General features: G+C 37.7%; 2 protein-coding genes across 13 annotated transcripts; one reads left to right on the forward strand and one right to left on the reverse strand.

Moving 5' to 3' along the window:
- LOC105698280 (restin homolog) lies at positions 1-25,070 on the forward strand. Of its 12 annotated transcripts, none has more exons than XM_012422378.1 (23): positions 1-122; positions 933-1,069; positions 6,762-6,833; positions 6,931-7,083; positions 7,932-8,111; positions 8,377-8,575; positions 8,781-9,015; positions 9,749-9,793; positions 12,150-12,290; positions 13,441-13,605; positions 14,966-14,986; positions 17,096-17,276; positions 17,458-18,081; positions 18,181-18,302; positions 18,496-18,799; positions 18,976-19,127; positions 19,298-19,980; positions 20,307-21,416; positions 21,679-21,733; positions 22,029-22,095; positions 22,312-22,477; positions 22,792-22,967; positions 23,230-25,070. In XM_012422378.1, exons 2-23 carry the CDS (start codon positions 958-960, stop codon positions 23,274-23,276), a joined length of 5,010 nt encoding a protein of 1,669 aa, XP_012277801.1. In that variant the 5' UTR covers positions 1-122; positions 933-957; the 3' UTR covers positions 23,277-25,070. The 12 variants fall into 12 exon arrangements, with proteins under 12 accessions (XP_012277801.1, XP_012277803.1, XP_012277804.1 ...); XM_012422380.1 differs by having other exon boundaries at positions 1-100; XM_012422379.1 differs by lacking the exon at positions 1-122 and adding an exon at positions 137-861.
- On the reverse strand, positions 25,001-26,047 carry LOC105698282 (DNA-directed RNA polymerase II subunit RPB11). The gene is made up of 4 exons (XM_012422389.2): positions 25,862-26,047; positions 25,700-25,789; positions 25,253-25,427; positions 25,001-25,157 (listed from the first exon to the last, which is right to left on the reverse strand). The coding sequence occupies exons 1-4, from the start codon at positions 25,912-25,914 to the stop codon at positions 25,122-25,124; spliced, it is 354 nt and encodes a 117-aa protein (XP_012277812.1). The 5' UTR covers positions 25,915-26,047; the 3' UTR covers positions 25,001-25,121.
- Between the last annotated feature and the right edge of the window lie 106 nt (positions 26,048-26,153).

Raw genomic sequence — 26,153 nt, forward strand, 5'->3', positions numbered from 1 at the left:
AAGCAAGGTGCTGTCCAGTGCTATCGTGTGTTAAGTTTTAAAATAGTGATGGCCTAATATCTGCGTTTCAGTTTTCGAGATACTAATTAGTAATGTAAAGGTGCCAGACGTTATTTATTAAGGTATCGCTTCGTCACTGTGTCATTCACAATTCTGTATTTATTCTTTGGCTCGGTCACGTAAAGATAACCTCTCTTTTCTGAACTTTGTAATTTGTTCTATTCGTAATTGATTTTTTCACTTTCGAATAAGTTTGACTAGGAACTAAATATGTACTCTCCGTAATAATTATACTCTGTTATTAATTAATATTTTGGATTACGTTGACAGTACGAATTATATTACTTTTTCTTTAAGGTTTTCGTATAACTGAATTTTTTATACCTCGTCGACCACGACACGTGATTATTGTCAACTTTTCATTTTACAGTTATGCTAGTAATGAGTTAGAGGTTAATTTAATTAAATCGTTATATCGATATGTATTAGAAGTCCTCTAAATAATGTGACCTAGTCACAGAGTAAACATAACGTCATTTGTTTTAAATTTTAGTTTAGTAACATATATCTGTAACTGCGTCACTAATAGAGTCAAATAATATATTTGACTGATATACTGATTGCCTGAAAAAGAATTGTAGCAAACCTGCTTCATGGCTGCGATTTTGTGTTTGAAAAAAAAATAAAACATGTACATGTTTTGTACTTGTATTACAGAGTCAGATTGTCAGGCAGAGACCTGTGAAAGCAATGAGAAAGAATTTTTGTTTTATTATGTGATAGTCTTTAACCTTTAGCATTCCGCAAGTTTTGGAACATTATGACGGTTGTCTCTGTAGCGGAGCTAACACAGCGCTAAAGGTTAATAATGATTAATAGAAAGGGATACCAATTCTTAATGCCTCAAAAAGTGTTTTTTTTTTATTGCACAGTGGATATCGATTAAAATTGTGAAAAATGAGTGATGCAAAGGCGTCGGGTTTGCGACCTCCATCCAAGATCGGAAGGCCATGCTGTACATTACCACCGAAGCCTGCAATTCCACCTTCTCCTCCGAGATTATCTATGAGTGAGTTATTATTTTTGTAACGTTATCATTGTTGAGTTATTGAATTGAAGTTGAACGTTAGTGTGAGTGGTTGTTTTTGGGCTATATGTGTTTGTGCTGATTCGGTTGAACTCATAAAACTTTCATTGATAATAATATTGTTCGGTAAATAAGACTGCTCAACAAGGAATGTCATTGTTATGTTTCATTGCTATATGCATTTCTACTGTGCTTAATTAAATTGACGTGAGAAAGCTAAAAATAAATAAATTGAATTACGACTACAAAAATTACTCAACTAAAATGCTCATCTATAATTAACTTAAACTTAATTTATTTAGTTATTTATTTATTTATTTATTATGAACTAGAATCTGGCATGGTTTATACTCGTTTTGCCGTTTTCCGCTTTTTGAAGGCTTAGTATGAAAAATGAAAAGTTTCATGGGGAAACTCGGTAGAGTTTCGTGCCAAATACATTTAAAAACATACGCGAACTGCACTGAATACTTAACGCCAAAGTTCGGCACTTCAATTCGATAAATATTTATATCTCAAATAAGAGAACTTGTCATGGACTCATGTGACATAATGAAAGTACGTTCCGTTTTGTAGAGCCTGTCATTTTTCCAGTTGGATAAGCTCACTGGCGTTACTAACTACAAGATATCCACGTAATACTCGTTATAGTACTAATACGTATTACGCGTATCCGTATCGCATGTATTAGCTGGCGCAAATGAAAAAATTCTGATATATATATTTATAAATTATTAAAACTAAGTACGCCATTGAGACTTTCAACATTTTAGATATTTTCAAATGAAACCTACAAGACATCTTAAAAAATCTATCGCCTTGAGATATTTAGCAAAGATTACAAAAAAATATTTAGAAATTATTCTGTGGTATTAGGGGTATTACGCGCATTAGTATCGCATGTATTAGCTGATGCATGTCATACAAGGCACACGCCCACGAGAGGGAGAGAAAAAGAGATCGGGACACTCGGAGTAGCACCTTGGAGATGCGAACCCCGAGTCGCTCTCCAACTTCCCGGCGAGTAGCATCGTCTGCGTAGTGCTTTCTGTCCAGTTGGTAATTATCGACCGCAACAACTTGTACGAATCCAAGAAGCTCGATCGGCTCGTTTGCTTTTACAAGAGAACGCTGAGCGAAAATCTCACTCTCTAGGCGAAATTAATTCAGTACGGTAGTCTGAAGATTTTCAAATTGGCGTAGTGCATAGCGGATGCCTCTAAAAAATCTGAAAAAATTACAGGCTCTACAAAACGGAACGTACTTTCATTTTACTTAACATGAATACATGATAAGTTATCTTATTCGAGGAAAAAGTATTTATTTAATTGAAGTGCCGAGCTTTGGTGTTAAGTATTCGGTGCCGTTCGCGTATGCTTCTTGATGTATTTGGCGCGGAACTCTACCGAGTTTCCTGATGTTTCTTGCTTAACCCCTTGTAGAATGACGAGCTGGATTTATTCAGCTAGAATGTTTCCAAAATTAAATCCCGGTTTTCTTTCTTCAGCTGCAATTGAACCCATCAAAGATTGTGGCTTGAAGTTTCAAGGTTCCCATTATTAGACCATTGCAGCAATATTTTAACACGTAAGCGCATGTAATGGATACAACAGTATTTTCCTCCTTGTGGAAAGTGCGGTTAAGAAGGTGCGACACCCTTGAAAGTAAAAAAAATCGACTTCTGTTTCAACATTAAGTATCTTGCGATTTAATGTAAATACTTTTTTTTATTATTTTATCAAACATATGTCGCGGGTACATTCATCTTTGTTTTATAGTTTATACTAAATTAACTTAAATGTTTTTGTTGGGGTCAATGCGTCATTTCAAACTTTACAACGTGTACATGGAGGCTATACAGAAGGTTCTGACACCCATGAAATTTCATTTTTTATAAATAAATTTGTAAAATAACTATAAACAAATGTAAAAAAAAAATTGAAATTTCATGAGTGTCAGGACCTTTCATAGAGCCTCCGAATTCATATTGTAAAGTTTAAAACGATGCGGTACACGAAATTTGAAGAAAAATTTCATAAATGAGACATCTTTGACGCCACTTTCACAGCACCTTAAACGCGCGTGGCGGTCACGCACATTTTTCTTGTCAGTGAGATTCATTTTGTGGTATCTCTTATTGTCACATAGTGTCATAGTTATCGCGTAGGTCATTTATCAAGTACAACGTGATTTATGCTTACCGCGAGGCTTTATATAAACAAATACCCACGCAGGGTAAAAAATGAATCTCGGAGAGAAGCACGGATTCTTCGCCTCGCACGATCGTTTCCGCGTTTTAATAATTAAGTTCCGGCAGTTTAACATGCCGTAACAGATCCGTGGATAATTCATTGATATGCGATGATAATATTTTCACGCCCCCGCATTGGGACTCGATTGGTACAAAGACATTGAGAATACGTCATATTCTACTGTTCAAAATGCAAACTCTGATTTATGGTTGTATTCCCGCATGCAAATATATCTTCGGTCCACCTCCACTTGAGATTTAATTCTTAAAGTTATTTTGAGGTAATTGCAATTCATGTCGGCTAATTAATTTGCTGATGTGCTATTTTCGGACATGAACGTGGTCTGGAATATTTTTGCATCTGACTTACAGCTTGTTCATATGGATGCAGCTCGTGGAATTACTGTATATGTTATTACTGTAATTATTACATATGATCGCGTGTAAGGGTCTCCATTACATTATAGAATTTTAAACGATTCGTTCCACCCTGTTCAGAAAAAATTTCTTAAATGATATCCCTCATACGTCACTTTCATATCACCATAAGGTGATCACCATAAAGTGATATGAAAGGGACGTATGAGGGATATCACCTTATGGTGATATAAAGCACCGAGAAATTTAATCGACGCCGATAACATAATATTTTTTTTACACCCTTTTCACCTTGTGATTATGGAAGTCCTTAAGACGTTAATTACGCTATCGGAATGCTTCCGTCGTCTCGATACGTTTTTAAAAATTTAAAGATAAAATTTATAACGCTCGTTACAATTGCTCGGCATTTACTCTCGGTCTATCCTGACCATCTTTTGATTTCCTAACAACTCTTCCACTCGAGAACGTAGGGCTACATCCACAAACTTTGGTGAACGAATTTCCTGATTTTTTGGGTTAATGGCAAAACGCAAGAAATATGTCGAGCATGGGCGAGGTTCTTGTTCGAGCTGCATTTAAGTGTGGCGCACATCGAGGGCACGTATCTTACCTTATTGGTGCATCCGTGGCTCTCGGCACGGGACTAGAGACCTAGAAAGCACGGTCAGCGCAGTCATCACAGTCATCGCATGACGCCATGCGCTTATGCAACACAATATTTATTGTCAGCCAGATCGAAGCGTGCTTGGTGCATTTCAAAGCCTCGCCGGCGATGCCTCCACCCTATTGCAGGAGACCCCGATGCATACGCATCCTCCGATTTGCGCCATGCCGTGCATCCCTTATTTCTTGCAACGAAATCGATCGAGTTGTTTTATTGCCAGAAAGATGTATTTGGGGAAAGGTTTGATAAATATTTTGACTTTTTGGTATGTATATGTCACACTTTTAAATCACCTTAAACGAACGATTTCTTCCCTTCGGTGAATCGCGCTCCTCTTCCCAAACTCGCCGATGTCCCACGCGACCGCCGAGGCGTGTTTTATTACAAAACCGGCCGACCTTCCGTTTCGTTTGAAACGTTGAGATCTGATTACCTGGAGCTCGAGTACGCCCATTCCGGATGATAATGGCCGGTTTGCATAATCTCATAGAGACGCCCCAGAGTGCATCGAGACTTCCGCTAGATCGGCCCCCTAGATCGAGATCGGAGATTTCATGGCCCGGACCCCGCCCTATGCTGAGAGAAAAAAAGAGCTTGTAGACTGAACAATTTGACTTAAAGCCATTTTTCTTAAAAAATTAGCAACGCAATAAATATTGCGCGCAAGGTGCGAAAGGGTAAAACTCTCTCCTCGAAATTGTGAAATGTAGAACTCTGTGAGGGTCTTTTTTGCTAGTTTGACCGGTAGCACCTGCGCGCCTCTAATGCGCATGCGCTATACATTCGTGTCGCGATATGCTAATACGTGTCTAATGCCGGCATTAGTTGCTCATTGCCGTTCAACGTTGCGGATCGTCGACACGTTTACCTAAGTACTGTTAGCTAGCACTGTTCAGTGATTATCCATTCATTTTGTCCGTCACAACGGTAATACACGTTTTAGTGAATAGTGTTTACAACATTAAGGCGATATGAAAGGGTCGTTCTATATATATAAAACGTAAAAATATTTCTAATCCTTTTTTCAAAACTGGGTGCACCGAATTATTTGAAAGTTCGATACTTGATTATGGAGGCTCTAAAGACGAACGTGATTTTCATCAAATTTCATATTAAAAAAAAAATGTACTCTTGTTGTAATGAATGAAATATTAATTTAATATGGATTCGTTTGTCGATTCAATGTTACTACGAGGTAGACAGGCTGCCCTTGACGTTTGGTCATTCAGAAAAGAAATCTAAAACGGGTTTTCAGAAAATAATTGCGGATGTCTGATGTCACCATTAAACGAGATTCTCTCGTGATGTAAACGCGACATTATGAGACGTTAAATCCTGAGATATCTGGGAATTTACGAAAAGTTAATATCTACGTAGGAATGCACAAGGTCTTCCGTACAAATAATATCGTTAAGAACGAATGATGCATAATAAAGAACACTAATGGCCAAAAACTGGCCGAGGTAATGAATTATTCAATGTTAACGTTCTTTTATTCCATTTAGAATTCCGTGACTGTCTTCGATGTCTTTGTATAAGAATAATTGTACGGCGATCAAGAGAACGTTCTTTAAGGTGATGCGAAAAGCTTTGAAAAATTAAATTTCCCAAATGACTTTACGCCAAGTACATTTTTTTACAAGTTCATTATTTCATAAAAAACCCTGTTAAAACAACTGGCTCATGCATTCTAGTTCAAACTGCCAAAAATAAGAAAATCGGTATTATTTAGAGGGGATTCTCGTGTAAGATAAAAAAAAAAATAACAACGGCTAGGAGATTGTCAAAAACAATCTCTTGATGCTTGTCAGGTAGTGCACTTATTATCGTGTTAGCGCACTTCTTATTTCAATGAAGTTGTCTCGTTTTGTAGTACTCGGTCATTCCTTATGTTTGGCGTTGAAGTGGTGAAAGGGTAAAAAATCGATTTCGGCGACCCTCAACAATAAAAAGGCCTCTCATCCGCATTTTTCCCTATCATGGGGAAATTGAAAAAAGTAGGACGAAAAGAATATAAATAGCAGAAAGGCTTAGCTGGACCTGATATCTTTCTTGCATGTTCTCGCTCCATGTTGCTCCCACAGTCAGAGGTAGATTTGCATAAATGCTGGAAATTCAGCATACTTGATTAGCTATAATCGTGGTAGAAGCTTAATGAAATTATGTCCTGGTCGCCTTGAACGTAACTACATATAATGTGTTCATGCCTTTGGATAACTGATCGTGTGGTTACGCCTACGCAAATTTCTGCCCAATGACATTCTTTTCCTCGGTGGTCTGTTGAATATCTCAAAGTTAGGAAAAGGTTTACTGTAAGTGTTAGCTTTTGTTGGTGTACGTGTAGCGTTACGTTTGCATTGTGTTTGCATGGAATTCAGCCGAATCGATGGACCATTTGTGGGACAATCAGCGTCGCCGATTAAGCGAGGCTGGCGCGAGGCGAGCTTCAGGTAAGTTGCATGAAGTTTCATTCGTTGGCAAGGCTTCCAAGTATTAAGGTGAAGTGAAACACGTCGAGGATCTACATTTTTGTTGAATGTTCGACAGATACCAGTGTGGTACTGAACGAGGACACGGACAGCTTCATAATAGGAGATCGAGTATGGGTCGGTGGGACGAAACCCGGGCTCATCGCTTACATCGGAGACACCCAATTCGCACCTGGGGAATGGGCTGGAGTCGTTCTCGACGAACCCATCGGTAAGTTCTTCAATTTCTGGTATTCAATAGAAACGCTCTACTTCACACTTATATCAGTACATGTAGCATATATTTGATTAATAGCGTTTTCAGCTGGGCTACACTGACAAGGAAACATTCCCAAGTGTCCGCCGCCGATTTGATTGATTTTCATACATGTTGAAGAACACAAAAATCTAAGAGATACGTGTCTTTTTTTTATCTGCAATGGTTCACATTTAGGGGGTGAAACGACTCCCCAAAATTTGGCGAAAATTTAATTTTTATATTAATTTTCGTAGAAGCAGGGGAGGGATTTCGACGAAACTTGGCATAAACGTATTCTGTATAAGGATGGTGAAAACACAATATTGGCGAATGTTATTGTAGTAAAAGTTAAAAAGTGTAGGCCATCCATCCTCGCGGTTTTGCATGCGTATCACTTTAATATCTATCGAAGACGTGTAATAGACATATAAATGATGTCTTGCTGCCCGAGAAGATATATTGGCGACACTTCGATGCCCGTTCATTGCACTAATGGCATTCACGATGACATTACAGTTGTGGATAACTAGAAACGTTCTGAATAATTCATCAAACTCGTATCAGCGTAGCGTGTATAACACGTCTGGTTCGTGAACTTTAAATTCCACCCTGTCACTTATCGCGACTGATAGAAGATTAATTTCGGAATATTTTTTTAAATATGTATTACATTCATAGTTACATGTACTATAATTAGAAGTTCAACGATATAATTGTCTTATCGTGTCATGTAAGCATGAATTATTTAACAGTATTTTGGTATGTATATGTGACACTTTCATATCACCTTAAGCGTTCAATAAATGAATTTTGGTTTTTAGGGAAGAACGATGGTTCGGTAGCGGGGACTCGATACTTCCAATGCGAGCCGAAACGTGGAATTTTTTCGCGATTGACCAGACTTACTCGGCAACCTCTATCGGATGCGTCTTTGTTCTCGCCGAAGAGTCCAACGTCGCCGACGCAAAGTACAAAGGGTGCTCTGGACCGGACTTCCTTGAGTAAGGCTAAAAGCTCTAGAGTACGGAACCTCCGAGCTAGTTATATCGGTTTCGTCTCTTATCCAAACGGTATCTGAAATCATGAGTATCTTTTGATCGTATTGACCCGTGTTGGAATAATCATCCTAAAAGTACATTTCGAACATACGTAACACAGTTTGGCCTTCGAGACGAAACGAGAAGACCAGCCACTGGGATAACTTTTAATTTCTTGCGAGCACCCCGACTTGGGTAACTCCGTTGTGACTATGTCCTTTCTACCTAGACGCCTCCACGACGAGCCTGTCCTCGGTGTCCCATAAAGACTTGAAGCTGGGAGACCGGGTGATAGTGTCATCGAACCAGGGAAGCAAAACCGGAGTCCTTAGGTTTATGGGAATCACGGAATTCGCCCCTGGTGAATGGTGCGGCGTGGAACTGGATGAGCCAGTCGGCAAGAACGATGGATCCATCGACGACAAAAGGTTGCCCTATTGCTCTAGTTTGTAACTATTCGGTTCACCCAGTTCGGAGAAATGTATCATAAAGAAATCTCTTTGACTCCACTTTCACATCCCCTTAAGATGGGACTTTGGGCTCCGTCCATATATTCTTACGTTCATGGTGTCAAGCCAGAGGCATTCGTTCCCCAGACCGTTGATGACGTTGATGATGGTGATGTTCATATAGGTACTTCGAGTGCCGACCCAAGCACGGCCTCTTCGCCCCGCTGCACAAAGTAAGTCGGTCGCCGTCCAGCAGGAAATCGACGATGTGCGCCATTCACAAGCCCTCCGGGCCCTCCTTGACCACGTCTCAGAGGAAGCTGGGCTCCAGGGAATCCCTCGCGTCGGTCTCCAGCATCGGGACCAACGCGAGCACCGCTGCCAGCGTCTCCAGGGTCTCCGCATCGTCCACGGCCAGGGTAAGGTTCGCCATGCCGGAATGAGGACGACCTGTAGCTTCTGCTGTCTTGTCGCGTCTCTTACGTGTCTTTGATGTCTTCCATACAACGAGCGCGACAGGGATTCACGAATCCCTCCCTTCTGAGGGACATCTTGTCCTCAAATATATTTATAACAAAATATATTTATGAAAAATAAACAAGGCGATACCTCGTAGAATCTCCTACAGTTGGGGAGGGTCTCTGCTAGTATTAATTTTAAATTTTACCCCGTTGGTAACGTGCAATAAATGTCCTGTAAAATGTTTATTGCACGTTACTATCGGGGTAAAATTTAATTAATACTAACAGACATAGACCCTCGCCAAGTGTAGGAGATTCTACGAGGTATCGCCTTGTTTTTTTTTTATTGCAATAACAAGAGGAAGAACGCATCGGTGAAATCGATGGCGGACACGAATGCCTTTTGTACGACAAAGAGAAAAGTATTACTGCATTTACGTATACATACGTTACAATTCTGTTCGGAATTTTAGTTAACAATTATACGAATTTCAGAAGGCACATATACGGAGGTGTTCGAAATATCGAGAGATTTTTAATAGTGTATGCAAATGAGGCATTCTTGTCCACCAATGCGTATGTATATATTTGCATGATCGATACGTGGGAGTGATACTAATCCCGAGGAATCTTGCACGTTTAGTTTGTTTAGTTTCCCGTTTCCGTTGTACCTAAATGTGTGAAATTGCAGAGAGCCGGCTTGCGCACCTCTACACCCGCGAGAAGCTCGCTCCAGGTGAGACCTTGTCCTGATTCCGTTGTCTCTTCGTTAGGACAAGTGACCACGTACAAGTTGACCACGAGGACTAATTGAGCCCTCTGGCGAGTCGAAGTCGCTACTACGGCGCCGATGAAATTGCAGTTCCATTTCCACGTGCTTCCCTTCTCGTTGATGCATCGAATCTGCACGAGGATAATGAAACGCGAAATTATGCGCTTGAAAATCAGTAGCCTCGTAAAAATCAGTGGTCAACTTGTATGTTCTCACTTAAAGGGCAATTACACCGTTTCTATTCCTAATCGGATCACGATTTAGATGTTTAACACATTCCTAATGCCGATTGTAAACAATTTCACGAATCTCAACAGTTCTAAACGGATCCCGTGTAACTGCTCTGCCTAGTGCTTTTCTGTATCTTTCGTTTGTTATCGTTAAAGGGTCGTAAATTCAGGTTAACGCGATCGAAATTCATGTTTGAAGTAATATAAGTGGCGTCTTAAAGTTTCGGTAAAGTAGTTTAAAAGTAAATGTAAAAGCGTAACCGATGTGATGGAGCGACTTCGCGGTATTTAACGTTTAATTTATTATTGTTTATTTATTAAAGTACCTGTTTAGTCCTAACCTCGTAAAAAAGCACCTGCAGTTTAATTAATGAGTGAAGATGCGTCGTTTCGGGCGCCAGGTAAACACGGAAGAGGAGAGTATATTGTTTGTATTGTTTGATAACAATAAAAGATTGCGCGATCCCATCCGAAATCCTTACAGCAGACTGTAAGCTAGGTGGGTATAAATTCCATAACATATCTTACACACGTGTGTCGACAATTTTCCAGCTTAAAGTAGATATGGTGTGCCCAAATGTATTATCAGCCACGTATTAGTAGAGATTGTATAGTTGCTTAGTTTATTTTATTTGTGTACAGTCGCTGTTGAATTTATTTCTCTAACGTAAAAGTGCCATTACTAAAATAGTCCTTTCCAGGGTTTTCTTATTTTTAATGCCGTCAAAATTCCTGGAATATCAAATTCAACGTGTTATATTACGTGAGAATGTGCGGCGATACATCCATTTAATTTCTTTACAGTATTAGTGATACGTGATAACAATGATAATGCAAATGCTATGCCATAAAGACCCTAAAATGGGGTCGAATCGGTAGAAGAAAGGTAAGAAATGGATGAAAACCTAAAGTAGACGCAAACAGCTTAAATTTACATCAATTACGCGTTTTGTTATTTGTTATCGTCCGGGATAACGTCTTATAAAAAACCTTATCATTAGCGATGCGCATCGAAGTCTCCGAGAAACGTCAAGTGCTGCCCTCTGTAAGTTCAATGCATTCAGAGCAAAATTATTAATCGAGGTATTTGAAACTTAGGTACGTGAAGATTCATTATTTCGTTAGTACTCTAAACAAATAATCTACAAAGTGAGAACTTGATGAGAAACACGTACGTGAATAATATTGAAGTGTACGCCGAGATGGTAAATCGAACGATTTGACCCTGTTAAACCTATTTTTGTTAAGGAACGCAATTTATCGTTTGAGTTATTATAAATTGGCAGCTGCAACTATTTTTTAATAGTTCAGCATCCTCCTGGCTTTTGTACGAGTGGGTAGTAACGGTAACAATATTTATAGTAATGTTTCTTACCATTAGTTTAGTTGCAGCTAAACGTTACAGATGGCGACGTTGCTCCTAAACAGTCGCTAGAGTAATAAGTTCACTGGATTTCGACAGTCTTACATCGATCTCTTCATCATTATTTTACCGAAGCGACATATAGAACTTGATTATTCAAAATAAAGTTACCACCAAAAAGGGTATAAATGAAATTTAATTTATGGACCTCGATTAAATTTCTCAGCACCTTTCATATCATCTCAATAAACCAATAAAGAGAGTTGGAAGACGCAAATCTGCCTAATCCGTATACAATGGCCATTGTATCGCCCGGGAGCTGAAACTGTTAAAATGTGCAAAATACAACATACATGTAGACAATATTATAGGCCGTACCTAAGTATAGGAAAGATTGAAAATGAGTAAATGAATTGCTTGGGATGTATAACTCGGGGCCGTTGTCTGAAAAAACCGTGAAAGAGGATTTCTGAAGTTTTACTTCGATTTCTTTATAATTATTATACGAAAACGACAGGTGGAGTGTGCTATTTGGTGCAATATACAATATAATTCGACACAACTCTGTCAATGTAAAAACGAACGTCGGCAACGTAGATATTTAGAAAAATCTCCTTTATCGACGTCGATCAAGTTCCTCGACGTGTTTCACTTCACCTTAAGCGGTACTTATAAGTAGAGTCGTAAGTAATACCTATCGGTTTGTAACGAAACGGTGGATTTTCAGGAGGCCACGAGGGAGAGGCAACAGGAAATCGAAATCCTCCGTAAAGAGAGAGATCTGGAACGCGATCGAGTTACAAAGGCTGCCAGTCAAGCGGATCAAGCGGAGCAGGCAGTGGTCACCCTTAGACAAGAATATGAGAAGGTATCCACGCATTGTTTCCTCGCCATCCAACAAAGCTGCCACTTCGATCCTCTTAACCCTTTCATTACGGCAGTCCACCACTGAACGCCACAACGCGCCGAAAGGGTTGCACATTGCGGTTTGGCAGTCTTCGGTGTTCGAACTTACGTCTTCCACCTGAACAACGCCTCCTTGACTGCCTTTTGTATGTACACTTTTCTAAGTGTTAAATAACAACTGTTTTGTCGTATCGTTCCATTATTAAATTTCCAAATGAAAGTCTACTCTTAAATTTTTAAGATATTAAAAGTTATCCCAATAGCTGGTCTTCTCGTCTCGTCTCGATGGCCAAACTGTTTTACGTATGTTCAAAATGTAATTTTAGGATGATTAATCCAATACGGGTCAATACAATCGAATGATACTCCGCGGATTTGGCAGAATTTGTTATCGATTAAAGTCGGCGCTCGTAACGAAAGGGTTAATTTGTCCGATTGCATAGATTGAATTCCTGGTGCGAAGGCGTCCCTCCATTCGGTTAAAAAATCGCCAGAATGTTTATTTACAAGTGATGTATACTTTGACCATTTTGAAAAAGTGAACTTACAGTCCCGCCATTGTTGTCGCGCAATTTATTAGGTATTTTAAGTAACAATGACACGTCACCGTACAACCCTGTTTAGTAGTACTTACATTGAGCGAACGAATTACATATTTTATGAAAAATGAAATCTCACGAGCATCGCGTTTTTCCTTAAGTCTTCCATAATCACATGCCGAAGTTTCAAATCATTAGGTGGACCCAATTTGGAGAAAAGTTTTATAAATATTTATACGTCTTTATATGTATAGAATAACCATTTCATAATACTTTAAGTGAATCACTCTGTGTACTTCCATATTTTATGTCTCCTTTTTCGTCTCTGTTACAAAATTTGTCAGTCAAGCGAATCAGGTGGTCAGGATATTGTAATTTGAATACAAGAAGCTACATAAGTTGTATAATTACCATTATACAACCAAGTCGCTCAAGTTCACGGTCGACGTATCGATTTCAACAGTTTTACATCGATGTAGTTTCGTATTTAAATATCTTTATTTATATTCCACATTCTTATCAATCTTTCCTGTAGAATCTACATTGAAAAAGGGAATTTCCTCGTGTTTTCAGTATCGAGAAGACATGGAGAGGATGGTGCAAGAAGCTCAGTTCGCTTACTCGAAAATCTTGGACGAGAAGAATTCCTTGGCCATGCAATTGGAAGAAGAAAGACGAAAGTACGAAGACTTACTTTTCCGTTTCGAAGAGGAGTCCCTCACCCGGGATGATATTCAGGTATGATTAACCACTCCGATAACGATAACACTTTTAGTTCGTTTTCGCTTATACAAGATATGTCAGGTGGAGAACGAAATATTTTAGGTAAAGATAATTTGCGTCGTTGCAAAATAGATTATCCGTACATAGCTGTTATACTCGGTAGTGTCGCTGATACAACTGTTTGAATTGTATAAAATAACATGAAATAATAATTAATCTTACATGTGTTACGATCGCAAGAAATGCTCAAAGACGGAACCGTGAACGTTAATATACTTTGTAACGCCTACAATATTTATTTATAGTATTTTCCATATCAGGTTTCACATTTTCGACTGCATCTTCTGTGAACGTAACACATGTATTATTTATTTATTTCATGTACTTTTGTACATCATTTAAACAGCTGTATTTATATGTATATAACAGATATATACTTATGAACTTTTTTTTAATGATGGAAACTAATAAAAAAATATTATCTTCTCCTCCTAACTTAATCTGTGTACTTATACAATTTGTCAAATTTTCTTTAAAGCGTCTTTTAACAATGGTTTGATTAACTAAAAAACGCTTAAAAGCGCTCACAAAAATAAGATATGAGTAAGGGTATGAAACTGCAAGATTTGTACTTAATACATATAAAGTGTACTAATCATCTGTTAATATTAATTGAATTACTATGATAAGTACTGAATGCATTAATTCAGAATAATTTTATTGCACTACTGTATATACGTTTCCCTCCTTTTGGTTCTGGATTTAAAAGAATCACGTTAGAATAAACTGAGAACCAAGGTGAATATTTCAGACAGTGTATCATACAACAATCGCCATTGAATTAATTTGACAAGCTCTATAACGTATCATTTTATAGTCTGGTGATGGCTGCTTTAAAGAAATGAATTATCACGGATATTTATATTCACTGAGCGAAAAATTTACTATCTAGGTAAAATTAATTACTTGCGGCAATTTAAATATTTCTTGCTCGGGAAATTTCACCGCTCCAGCGAAATAGATTTTGTGAGAATCGTCGGTGTTGCAGCTCAAACGAAGGCAATTTTGTATCTAGCAGGAAGTGGAAACCTTAAGGTGATATGACAGGGTTAGTTTATATATCTGAGAGGTCAAATCATTCGTAAAAGTATTCTTTAATTGGGTCTACCGATTAGTTTCAAATTTTACCGCGTGATCGTGGATTTGTAGAAAGTGATTTTTTTTCGCTCAGTGTACCTTTATCAAAGAGACTTATTGTTATCTGGTAGTAGGGTCCTCTGGATAACTCCTTCCAGGTTGTAAGGAAACGTGAAAAGCTATCCTCTTAACGCTACGGTGTCAGGGCTAATCGGGTGAAATTGTGATTTAATTTCAGAAACGGAAAAGTGAGCACAATGTAAGTATCCACTGGAAGAATTTCAAGTCCGAGCAGGTGCTGACATTGTATCTCTGCGCAGTTTTTTTCGTCGTCATATTAGTCCTATCGTTTACGGGTCTACCGCAGTTGCACCAGAAACTGCCTTAAAAAACTCGACAATTTGCTTCCTGGGATCTTCCGGACTAACGCTTTATAGGATTCCATGAAGAACTGCACACGACGCAGTTCGATCACTTCTTCACGTATTCATTATTTATTCATTATTCGTTCGTTGGTAATGTATTTTGGTTGCATGTCACTGCATTTTTTCTCTTATTTATTTATTTATTTGTACGAGTCGAACATGGCCTTTGGTGAAGCGCACCCCATATTAATTTGTTCTATCTCTTTTCGTTTGCTTTTATCTTTGGCATATCGGAATTATGTATGTATTGTTATAATGGCAATTGCATTTCCTTATATCAAAGATTGAAATTATTATTGGTGTTACTTGTGACCTTACACTTATGAAAAGGAAGGTACCAGTTAGTAATTGTAGATCAATGGCCATTGCAGTCGAAATCTATTAATACTGATAAGAAAATCGATATGAGTAAAAATTTAATATATATCGTTGCCAAACAATTTTTGCAATGTCAATGAATTTCAAGTCCATGTTGCTCTCGTATGCAAAAAATATGTTTTTCTTTTTGTTTTCGTTTTTATATTTCGGTAGAAATCAAACGATAAATTTGTTTACATATTTCGTTAATTTAGATGAATACTTTAAGAGTGTTCGTTAATTATTATATAATTTTTTAAGGGATTTAGGATATTTCCCGTAATTTGATATTATTTTATTTATTCAAATATCGTTGGAATTTTCGTCGCTGCAATTTTTACTTGTTTACGTTACTTAAGTTTATTTATTCATCGTGTGGTTTTCTCATTGTTTATGTTAATCACTTTGCAGTGTTATAAATCACAAGTGAACGCACTTGGCAACCCTTTCGAAGGCACTGTTTGTAGTTCGAATTGATGGAATCGCTTTGCACTCGACGGCTAAAATTAACAGCTTAATTAAACACATTAAGGGTATCCGAAAGTGGCATTCGAGGAGTCGATTGTTTATAAAACTTTTCTCCAAACCGAGTGTACCGAATCGTTTCAAACTTTACAATGTGTGTACATACACTCAGTTCAGAGAAAAGTTTCATAAACGAGACTTTTGTGTAACCATTTTCATATCACCTTAAAAATCGCATAATTTGAGAAGTAGTGAATAATCACCTATTCTTTACTAACGCGTTCAAGGATTGTTTATAGCCAAACTATGTGAATTTCTAACACCATTTCTAGTAGCGCTTTAAGGTGATACGAAAGGGTCATTCTAAATATATAAAACGTAAAATATGTAAAACACTTTTCTTCAAACTGGATACACCGAATCATTTTAAACTTCACCATGTGATTATGAAGACCCTGAGGAAGAACGCGGTGCTCTTAAAATTTCATTTCTCAAACAAAAATGTATTTTTGGTTCTAGTCTGGAAGAAATAAACAAAATTCTTCAGTACACCCTGTTTGGAGAAAAGTTTTATAAATATTTTGACGTTTCATATATATATATATATAGAATGATCCTTTCATATCGTCTTAATGATCCACAAGATCTAACGAAAGTTTGAATTATCTTAAGCTTCGATAAAGATTTATTCATATACATGTATCGTTCTTCAATTGTTGTTACGGTTGTAATTTTTATCTTATTGAAGGGGCATAAATTATCTAACGGATTTGGTCAAGAGTAAATTATATAATAAATCAAGGTTTTCTTTATATATTTTTTGTAACTCCAAAATGGCGTAAGAACGTTAATGTGGGAAGTCGTTAAGAAAAGCTACTATGAGTTTATTGAATTGTGGCATCAGAGGTAAAGAAATCGCGTAAAATCGACTTTTCGCCTTTCGAACTTTACAGTAATATTTCGAAGAAAATGTGAAAAATGCAATATAATACTCGCCGGAAATTTCATGCAATTTTCTCGACTCTGACTCTGCAATTCAAGATGGCCGACTCGCCTTTATCGGAGCCATAAGATGCAATTCGCGACGCCGTCGTCTTAAAACAACGCAAATATTTCGCCAGGTGACAAATGCATTGAACGAAGCAAAAATCAAGGACCTCGAGAAGCAGCTTATGGAAGAAAGAGAACGAGTATTGCGACTCGAACAGGACAGTACGAAATTATTCGAGGCGGAGGAAGAGCTGACTCGTCTTCGAAGCGAATTGTCTTCGACCACGCTTCATGAGCAAAGTGTTCTCCAAGGTGATGCAAAGTTATCGAAGATGCAATAACATTTTAATGAACAATCTCATAAATGTCGGAACTTCACTATGTAAATATTCAATTTTCAATTAACAACAAAAGTACAACTTTCTGTACTAGAGACACATGAGTTTAAAAAATCTTTTTAACAGTGTGGGTTCATAACTGTTAATTTTTTCAGAGCTGCGTGATCGAAATGAGGTTTTTGCTAAAGAGAGGGTTGCTTTGGAAGAAGAATTGCAAGAAAAGAACACATCGCTGGAGCAATATGTTGCTAAACTCAAGACCCTGGAAGATAGGCTGAACCAAAACCATGAAGAGATGACCTCGATGGAAACCTCGAGACGGGTTCTAATCGAAGAGATAGAAAAGCTCAAACTGATTCTGGAGGAGAAAAGTTCCCAAATCGATGGCATGACGAAGGAGTTCGACGCTAAGAACTCGGCATTGGAAGAAGAGCTGCAGCGCGTTAAAGAAATGGTCAAAGAGTATACAAAAATCGCCGAAGAGAAGGACGCCATGATACAGAAAGCCAAAGAGTTAGAGACTGAATCTGCGAAAAATCTGCAAATCCGCGAGACTGCTCTGGAGGAAGTGAAGGCTGAAACCACGAGGAAAATCGAACTCCTCACTGCCAGCTTCCAGGAACAACTCCAGCAAAAGGATGAACGAATAACAGAACTGAAGACTCAGCTGGAAAACGCTAATCAACAAGTAAAGAGGCTCGAGAACGAATTATCCGTCTTGCAAGACTCTGGAAACGACAAAGATGGGCGATTGGAAGAAACGTTGAAGACTGTCGGAGGTATAAACTTTCATTAAACAATTGCATGTAACTGCGAGGAACAGTATTTATTAACGAAATGAATCCATGTTAAAATTTGTGGAAAATGCACTTTTACAGAATTGAGTACAAAGTTGAAGTCGGTAGAGGAAAATAACATTTCTCTCCAAGATGAACTTCAGCAACTTCGCGGAAAGAACGAAGATGTTATTCGAAAAGCTTCCGAAACGGAACAACAGTTGGTAAGCTTTTACACGATTGCTCATATATTTTGGAACATTTGGAATCTCTTGACTACATAAGACAGCGATAACAAATTTCACTAGTTTTTTTTATGTATTTATTAGTTTATGCATTTCGTGACTGCGTGCGTAAAATTGCTAGGAACTTCTGTTCGAAAACCAATGTAATTGTTTATTCATTGGGGGAATCTAGAAAGGAACGTTGGCCGCAATAATTGAAGAATCCGTGGCAAAAACCGATGAACTGAAGAAAGAATGGAAACTGAGAGAAGCCGATTTGGAGAATCTACACAATGCTAAAATAATGGAAGTGGAAGAATTGTCGAGACGCCTTCAAGATATGATAAAGGAAAAGGATAAGTGCTTGCAAGATTTGAATGAGAAATTTGCGCAAAAAGAGATAATGTTGAAGGAATTAGAAAACGTGATCGCCGCTCGAGATTCCGTTATAATGAAAAAAGATGAGGAGGTGGGAGATCTTTTGAAGAAAAATTTAGGTAAATCGAACGCTTGTATTTCTTTTATTATATTGGGTTGTAAATGTAAACTTCTTAAGTGTATTTGTCGCGAAACTCTACCCGGTTTCCTGGAAATTGCTCTTTATTCGCAATATTATAGTACGATGAAAAGTTTCCTGTTGTAATCATTTTGCACGCTTTATTCACATTCATAGATATACAGCAAAAGATGACTCTACATGAAACTTCAAAGTTAGAGTTGGAAAACCAAGCTCAAGAGTACAAAACTGTCATCGACGATTTAAAGAAACAGTTGGAAACATCTCACGACAAGACCGTCCACCTCACTAAACTACGGGAAAAGTTGGTTGGTGCAAAATACGAAATTCTTCCCTGTCGTTTCAGTAGAATGATTATAAAGACATCAAAATAGCCCTTAAATAATCCCCTAGATTCGTTATTTGTTCCTACCATGGACCGCGGCGCCACCGATGGCGCGAAAATGATTATGTCATGTATTAGAGTTTTGTATTTTAGGAATCAGAGATAGCTGACCTAGCTAGTTCGTCGGCGAATTCATCAGACCAATTGTCAAAATACATCGAAGAAGCGAGGAGGAAGGAAAAGGAATTGGAAGAAGTGCGAGAACAAGCCTCCTATGCGGAAGGTAAGCTGAAGACGACTCAGGGCAAATATCAGGAAGCTGAAGAGAATTTAAGGAAAGCTCGAGCGACCGTAGATCAGCTTAATTCTGAGTTGACCGAGAGCAGGCTTCGAGTCGACGAAGAACTGAAATTAAAGGCTGAACTTCATAAGAAGATCACTGATCAGGAGAAAGAAAACGAAAGGCAACTTGCAGCGATCGTAGAGAAGGACAAGATCGCGGAAGAAGAATTGCAGCGGATAACTTGCGAGCTTTCCGAAGCGACGAACCAGCTGCAAAACGCGAAAGCAGAAATAATTACCTCTGCCGAAAAGTATGCCCTTTTGGAGAAGTCTCATGCCGAAGAATTGGCAACTCTTCGAAACCAAAGGAATGATATTGAATTGCAGTTGACATCCTCTTTGAAAGAGGTTGAAGAACTGCGAAATGTAAAAGCCAAGTTGGAAATTGATCGGGAAACTGGAGAAGGGTTAATCAAAGAACTGAACGAGAAAGTCACCAAAGAAGCTGACGTTCAGGTGAAGCTGCAGTCAGAATTGTCTGAGAAAGATTCAAGGTACGTATGTTAAAGTTCAAGAGCTGACAGAGAAGGAACGAATTGCAGTAAAGCAAAATATTCAGATGAAACTACGTTTGATACTTTACAGATATTATATTCGATATCATTCAATTTGTCTGAGCTGTAATAAGTAATGCAAAAATGGGATGATTCGTGTGTCTCATAAATTCTTATTTTAAAGCGATATGAAAGATTTAGCCTATATAAATATGGCGGCATCGGCCGCAAAGGGTTATTGGGATTAAGGGATTTGTTGTTTAGTTCTTTGCATTCAGAAACCAAAATTGAACCCTAAATGTGCTTTTCATATCTGTTTATTTTAGACTAAGTGGATTAGAAACGAGAATAGCAGAACTTGAAGAGGAAAGGAAGAAACTAGAAGAAGCAGCGAGTCTTCTCGAAAGTCGATACAACGAGAGCCTTAAGGAAGTGGAACATCTAAAATCAAATTACTCGTCCACAGCTTCGGAAATATCCTCGAGACTTGAATGTTCTTTAAAAGAAAAGGACCAGATTGCAGCCGAAAGAGACGAGCTTAAGAAGTCTTTGGAGGAATCGACGGGCACCGTGGAAGAACTAAAGAAAAAATTATCAGACACCACCGAAGAGGCCAGACTTATGGAAACAAAATTATCCGAAGCGAGAGGCTTGGAAGAGCAGAACAAACTTCTGATAGCAGACTTGAATAATGTCGTCGAAGCGATGAAGAAATCGCGGGTAAAATTAGAGGCCGATTTGGAAGAGTCGCAAGAGGCCTTGAAGAAGAAGCTGCAAGAAACCGAAGAAACGAGCTCGGATAAATGTAACTTGGAGAACACCGTAAAGATATTGGAAGCAGAATTACTTGCTTCAAAGACCGAGTCGTTAGCAAAAGACGATACTCTGTTAAAGCTGAGACAAAGTATCGAGGAATCGTCCACACGAGAAGTGGAGATATTGAAGGAACAGCGAAGTTTGCTCGAAGCTGAGCGGAAATCTTTCCAGGATACTTGTGATGAGATGAAGAGACAAATCGTCGAACTGCAAGACGAAAATGGAAAGTCTACGAGCAAGATTAATGAGCTATGTCACGAGTTGAAGGCGAAAGAGGACGCCATGAATCAGCTGAGCGTCAAGATGACGACCTTAGAGAATTCCCAGATGGAGACTTCGAGATCGCAGGACGAGATTTTCAAACTGAAGAAAGAATTCGAAAAGTCGCTGGAAGCGAAGCAAGTCGAAATTAATAGAGTTCGTGGAGAGTACGAGAGCCTAAAATTAGCTAAGGGTTCTTTGGAGAAAACTCTTGAAGAGACGCGAACGGAATTGGACGTCATCTCGAGTGCAGCCAAAAGTAAAAAGACGGAAGCTGAGAAAATGGTGAAGGATCTCACGGAGAAACTATGTCTCGCGGAACAGGAATCCTCTCGGTTAAGAGAAGCACAAAATAGTTTGTACGTTCAACGTCCACGCGTTCTACTTGTGTTCCTCGCCTATGCTTTTTCTTGTTTTTTTATTTACGTTATCTACTACTTTTAACTAAACCGAGAAACTAAATCTCGCAGAGCAGGAATCCTCTCGATTAGGAGAAGCACAACATTACTCGTCTACGCTTTTTCTTCTATTCTTATTTGCGTTATCTACTGCTGTTGAGTTTTCTTTATTTTATTTAATTTCATGAGCTTTTTCGTTATCTGCAATGTCCTATGATTTTAGGGAGAAAGACAAGCAGATTCTTGCAGAACTGGCTAAACCTCTGGACAATTATTACGTGAGTAATTGGTGTTTCGCATAGTCACGACAACTCAACACTTCAACTATGAAAGCACCTTTTCTTGTTTTTCCTATTTCATCTCGGTTATTATTTGCATGAAATAACTTTGCACGTGGATCAGGCATAAGTTTCAAGAGCTTTGCTCGGTCTAGCGAGTTAAAAATTAAACTTATTATATTCCAAAATTCGTGCATTCTTATCATAATCGTGAACATCTTACAATGTAAACCGTTTCTTACTCATTGCGTCGGTTGGGAAATAATTATATGATTATATGTAATTGTTGCTACAGTTGGAATCTAGTTCAAACAATGCAGCAATACAGGGTAAAGGAAACGGTGTTACACAGAACAACAATGGTAAGACTTGGTTAATTACAATTAACATTTTATTTTCTTGTTTGTTCTTTATGAAATTTAAGAATTTTACTAAGCATGTGAATAATTTTGTGGGTACTTGCAGCTATAGAAATATACGTTGAATTTAATCTACCAACTGCATTTTAATGTTAAATCTGCCAAATGTTACAGTGGAAGGTATCTAATTACACGTTTCCATTTGTTTGCAATTGTTAGAGGTGTCAATACAGAAGTTGCTAGAGGAAAATGAGACCGTGAAGAGTCAAGTGGACTTCCTCAATTCTGTAATAGTCGACATGCAACGGAAAAATGAAGCGCTCACTTGCAAGATCGAAGTTCTGGAAATGGGCGTACCAGCCAACGAAGCGGATGATTACAGCAGGTATGACGTATTCATATTAAGATGAAGTAAAACCCCCTCAAATCAGTCGATTCGAATAAGACACTTTTTTTTAAGGGTATTGAATCGAACCGTCTGAAACTTCGACACATGACTCATGAGCACCTACGAATTATCCTTTAAAAATTCGGATTTTTGATAAAATTGTTTAACTTAGCTCAAACCAGAACCAAAATGGCGTCAAGCTCTCATATTGCGCAACAATTAACTGTAACATCTTAATTGTAACATCTTGCATGATTTCGAACGGCAATTCTGGAAAATAATTTCCCGTGGTACATCTTTATTAATTTCAGATCGACGTTGGACAAACGAGCGGCTGCGCCGCGATTATTTTGCGACATCTGCGACAGATTTGATTTGCACGATACAGAAGATTGCCCTCGACAAGAACAGGACTTCGCCGATCCTGCTCCGACCACGAAAACGAAGAAACCACCCATCGAAAGACCCTACTGCGAGAATTGCGAAAGTGAGTATAGTTATACTAAGAAAAATCTAATTAAATAAACTATTTTTAGCTAATTTTCAGAATTTAAAAAGTACTCGGATACTTCTTATAGTAGAATTAGTCCGTGCAGGTTTCCGATGTTTTACGCTTCTTGGAGGCTTAGAATCGAAAATGAAGAATTTCATATCATCTTAATCAATCAGCGTAATGCCTTAGTCCTAACGCGTGTACTGCGTGTACGGAAATGAGACATTAGTAATACATCGTTGTTTTTCTTTTACAGTGTTCGGACACGATACTCTTAACTGCGACGATAAGGAAACGTTTTAACCTATTTCTTGCCAGAGGTAACCGGTTAGAAGAACTCGTTGAATTTTCAGAGTATATTTTTATATTGAAACTTAAGATCCGAATTCTACTCTTAAGCGTGTCTTCCCTCACGTAAAATGAATTACCTTAGAATATTTTGAGAGATATTCGAAAGGTGGATTTTTTTCTTCTATCACTTGCCTCTCACATCACGTCTTTACGATACTTATAAACAAGTACTAAGCTCTTGTACACCCTGAATAACAATTGCTTAGTAGACGCGGAAAAATATAAACAAATTAAAGGACTGGATCCACGTAAAGCCGTGATTTTGTGATAAAACGTATTATGAGTTTGTTTACAATTGCAACCGTTTGGAATACTTGCCGTGAAAGTTGACCACTGCGTTTGCTCAATATCAGGAAAAAAATGTATTAACTGCTGGTGCACGGTGCTAAATAGGATATTCGATGAATGAAAATAATCGAAGAATCTGGCGTTAGTAATAGCGTCAAAAGAAACGAATTAGATGATTACCATGGGCTTCTTGAAAAATCAGGAATTGTTAGTGATAATAGCGTTCACTTATAGATCCAATTCTTCCAAAAGAATTAGACAAGAACTCATGCCAGCGAATTAGTTGATATTTCTAAATCATCTGAATGCGCACATTTCTTTAACATTTAAGGAGCGTTTAAGATGTTTGGTTTCGCAAATTTGCGTCGACTCGCAAATTTATTACGGACTTCCATATGTCAAAGAACGTTTCGTTTGTGTACATAAATCAGTTATTTATATTAATCTCGGCACTATTTAATATTTATTAATTGTCGCGTAACATTGAGCTTCGGCAGAAAGAATAGTTCCTCGATAATACCTGCAATAACAAATAAGCAAGTAGAATTGCATAACTTTTATTGACGCAAGTACTACGATTAATGAATTAAAAAGTATTTCCGCTATTAGCTCTGCGACTTGCGAAAACGTTTATTCAGACTTTCTTTGTCGACAAATGTAATTTATTTTTTCCTCTTTACTGCACGGGTTGCACGTGTGATGTGTATATTACGTTTTCAAGAATACTTATCAATGGGTTCTCGTAATTCGAGGAATCGATAGTCATTGCAAACAAAAATAACTACTAGTAAATATAATCCTAGTACAGGATGGAGCAAAGTTAACTCGCCGATTTAGTTTCGTTATAATTATAAAATTAATCCTGTGACTGCGAAGTCCTTTCGATATAAAGGAGAAATTCATCATCATTCATATGCTTACAAAATGATGATAATCTATAGATAAAGTCGGTTGCGACTATGAAAATAACAAAAATGAACAATTGACATCTAATGACATTGTGCCAATAATCACCTCAAGAACTCACTAATAATTAATTGTATACAACTACGGAGTCTATTACTGTTGTTACTCTCGCCGAAGGGTTGCATTTCCTTCGCCAATTACTCCAGATATTACTGATTACGTATAACACTTCGCTCGAACAACTATTGTACAGAGTTATATTATCTCTAAATTATTGAATTCTGATTCAAAGTATTTTCTAGTAAAGTCTTCGGTCACATTAAACCTGCATTAAACTTGCCAGAAAGCTTGCAATGCCACTCCTTTCTACACAACGGATATTCATGGAAAATGTGATTAGTTATAGTCAATTATACAAATTTTGTTAAGTTTACCAAATAATGTTACATTAATAATACTCAAGGATCAAACTGTAGTGCAAAGACGACCGTCAAAAATGCCATCGCACGAATTATTAATGGTTCCTTAAAATATAAATCTAACATATATACAGATAGGTTTGCTTATTTTACATCATTTTAATTGAAACGTACATTAAGATCCTTAATCCAATCCTTCCTTCTTTTCCTTAATCGCTTCCTGAAAAAAGAATGAAGACATGGAATATATTCCACAAATTACATTATAGCAATACAGTTACAGCTATTTACAATACATTTTGTTATTTGTCTTACCTTAAATCGTTCCTCAAATAATGAAAGTTCAGAAATAAGATCGGTAATAGCATGAGTGAAGGCTTCGTGTGGCGTATAATCAGAAGTCGTCTGAATTCTGATTACAAATTTGTGTTCCAAAGGGTGAGGTACTTTATAACCAGCGAATAAAACCTGGGGATCCTTCAACAGTTGACTGAAAATTAAGATTAACAGTTAATATATTTAGCCTGTAACTAATTGCATTAATTCATTATTAATTACAGTAGTAGGGTGTAATCATTCTTCAAGGGTAGAGAAAAAGTTCCCGTACAAACCTTCAAACTTTTTAAGATTAAATTGAACATGCTAGAAAAGCATTTTCCAATGACGAATTAACTAGTCATCCAGGATTAAATGATTAAAAAAACATCAATATAAATTTATTAATTTATAGATTAAATAAAACTACAATAAAGTAGTACTTACTTCCGAATCATATTACCAAGTGTATGATCTTCTTTATTAACTGTAAATATAGCTGCATTGGGAACCTTCGTGTCCTGCTCCTTTATAATCCTACAAGAAACACATTTAGGTTAAGAAGTACATCAACAAACTATCGAAGGGTTTTCAAAACGGATTACATACTTCTTTTCACCTTCGTAGAGAAGAAATGATTCGAATGTCGGTGGTGCATTCATTTTTTATTAAGGCTTCCAAAAATACAATTAGAAATGTATAATATCGTATCACGTCAAAAATGAATGTACATCACAAGCAGATTATCATCAGGAAACAGCAAATAATAGCAGAGAGTGTTTATGCTCCAAATTTCGCGACTCGTTGCCACCTATCATCACTGTACCGAAACTGATCCACACTTTTATCATGGCACGCTATCAACGAATACCTCGGTAAATTTAGAATCAATTTCATACTG

Source organism: Orussus abietinus, unplaced genomic scaffold, assembly GCF_000612105.2.
Source record: "Orussus abietinus isolate OABI.00-Male unplaced genomic scaffold, Oabi_2.0 scaffold14, whole genome shotgun sequence".
Lineage (NCBI taxonomy): Eukaryota > Metazoa > Arthropoda > Insecta > Hymenoptera > Orussidae > Orussus > Orussus abietinus.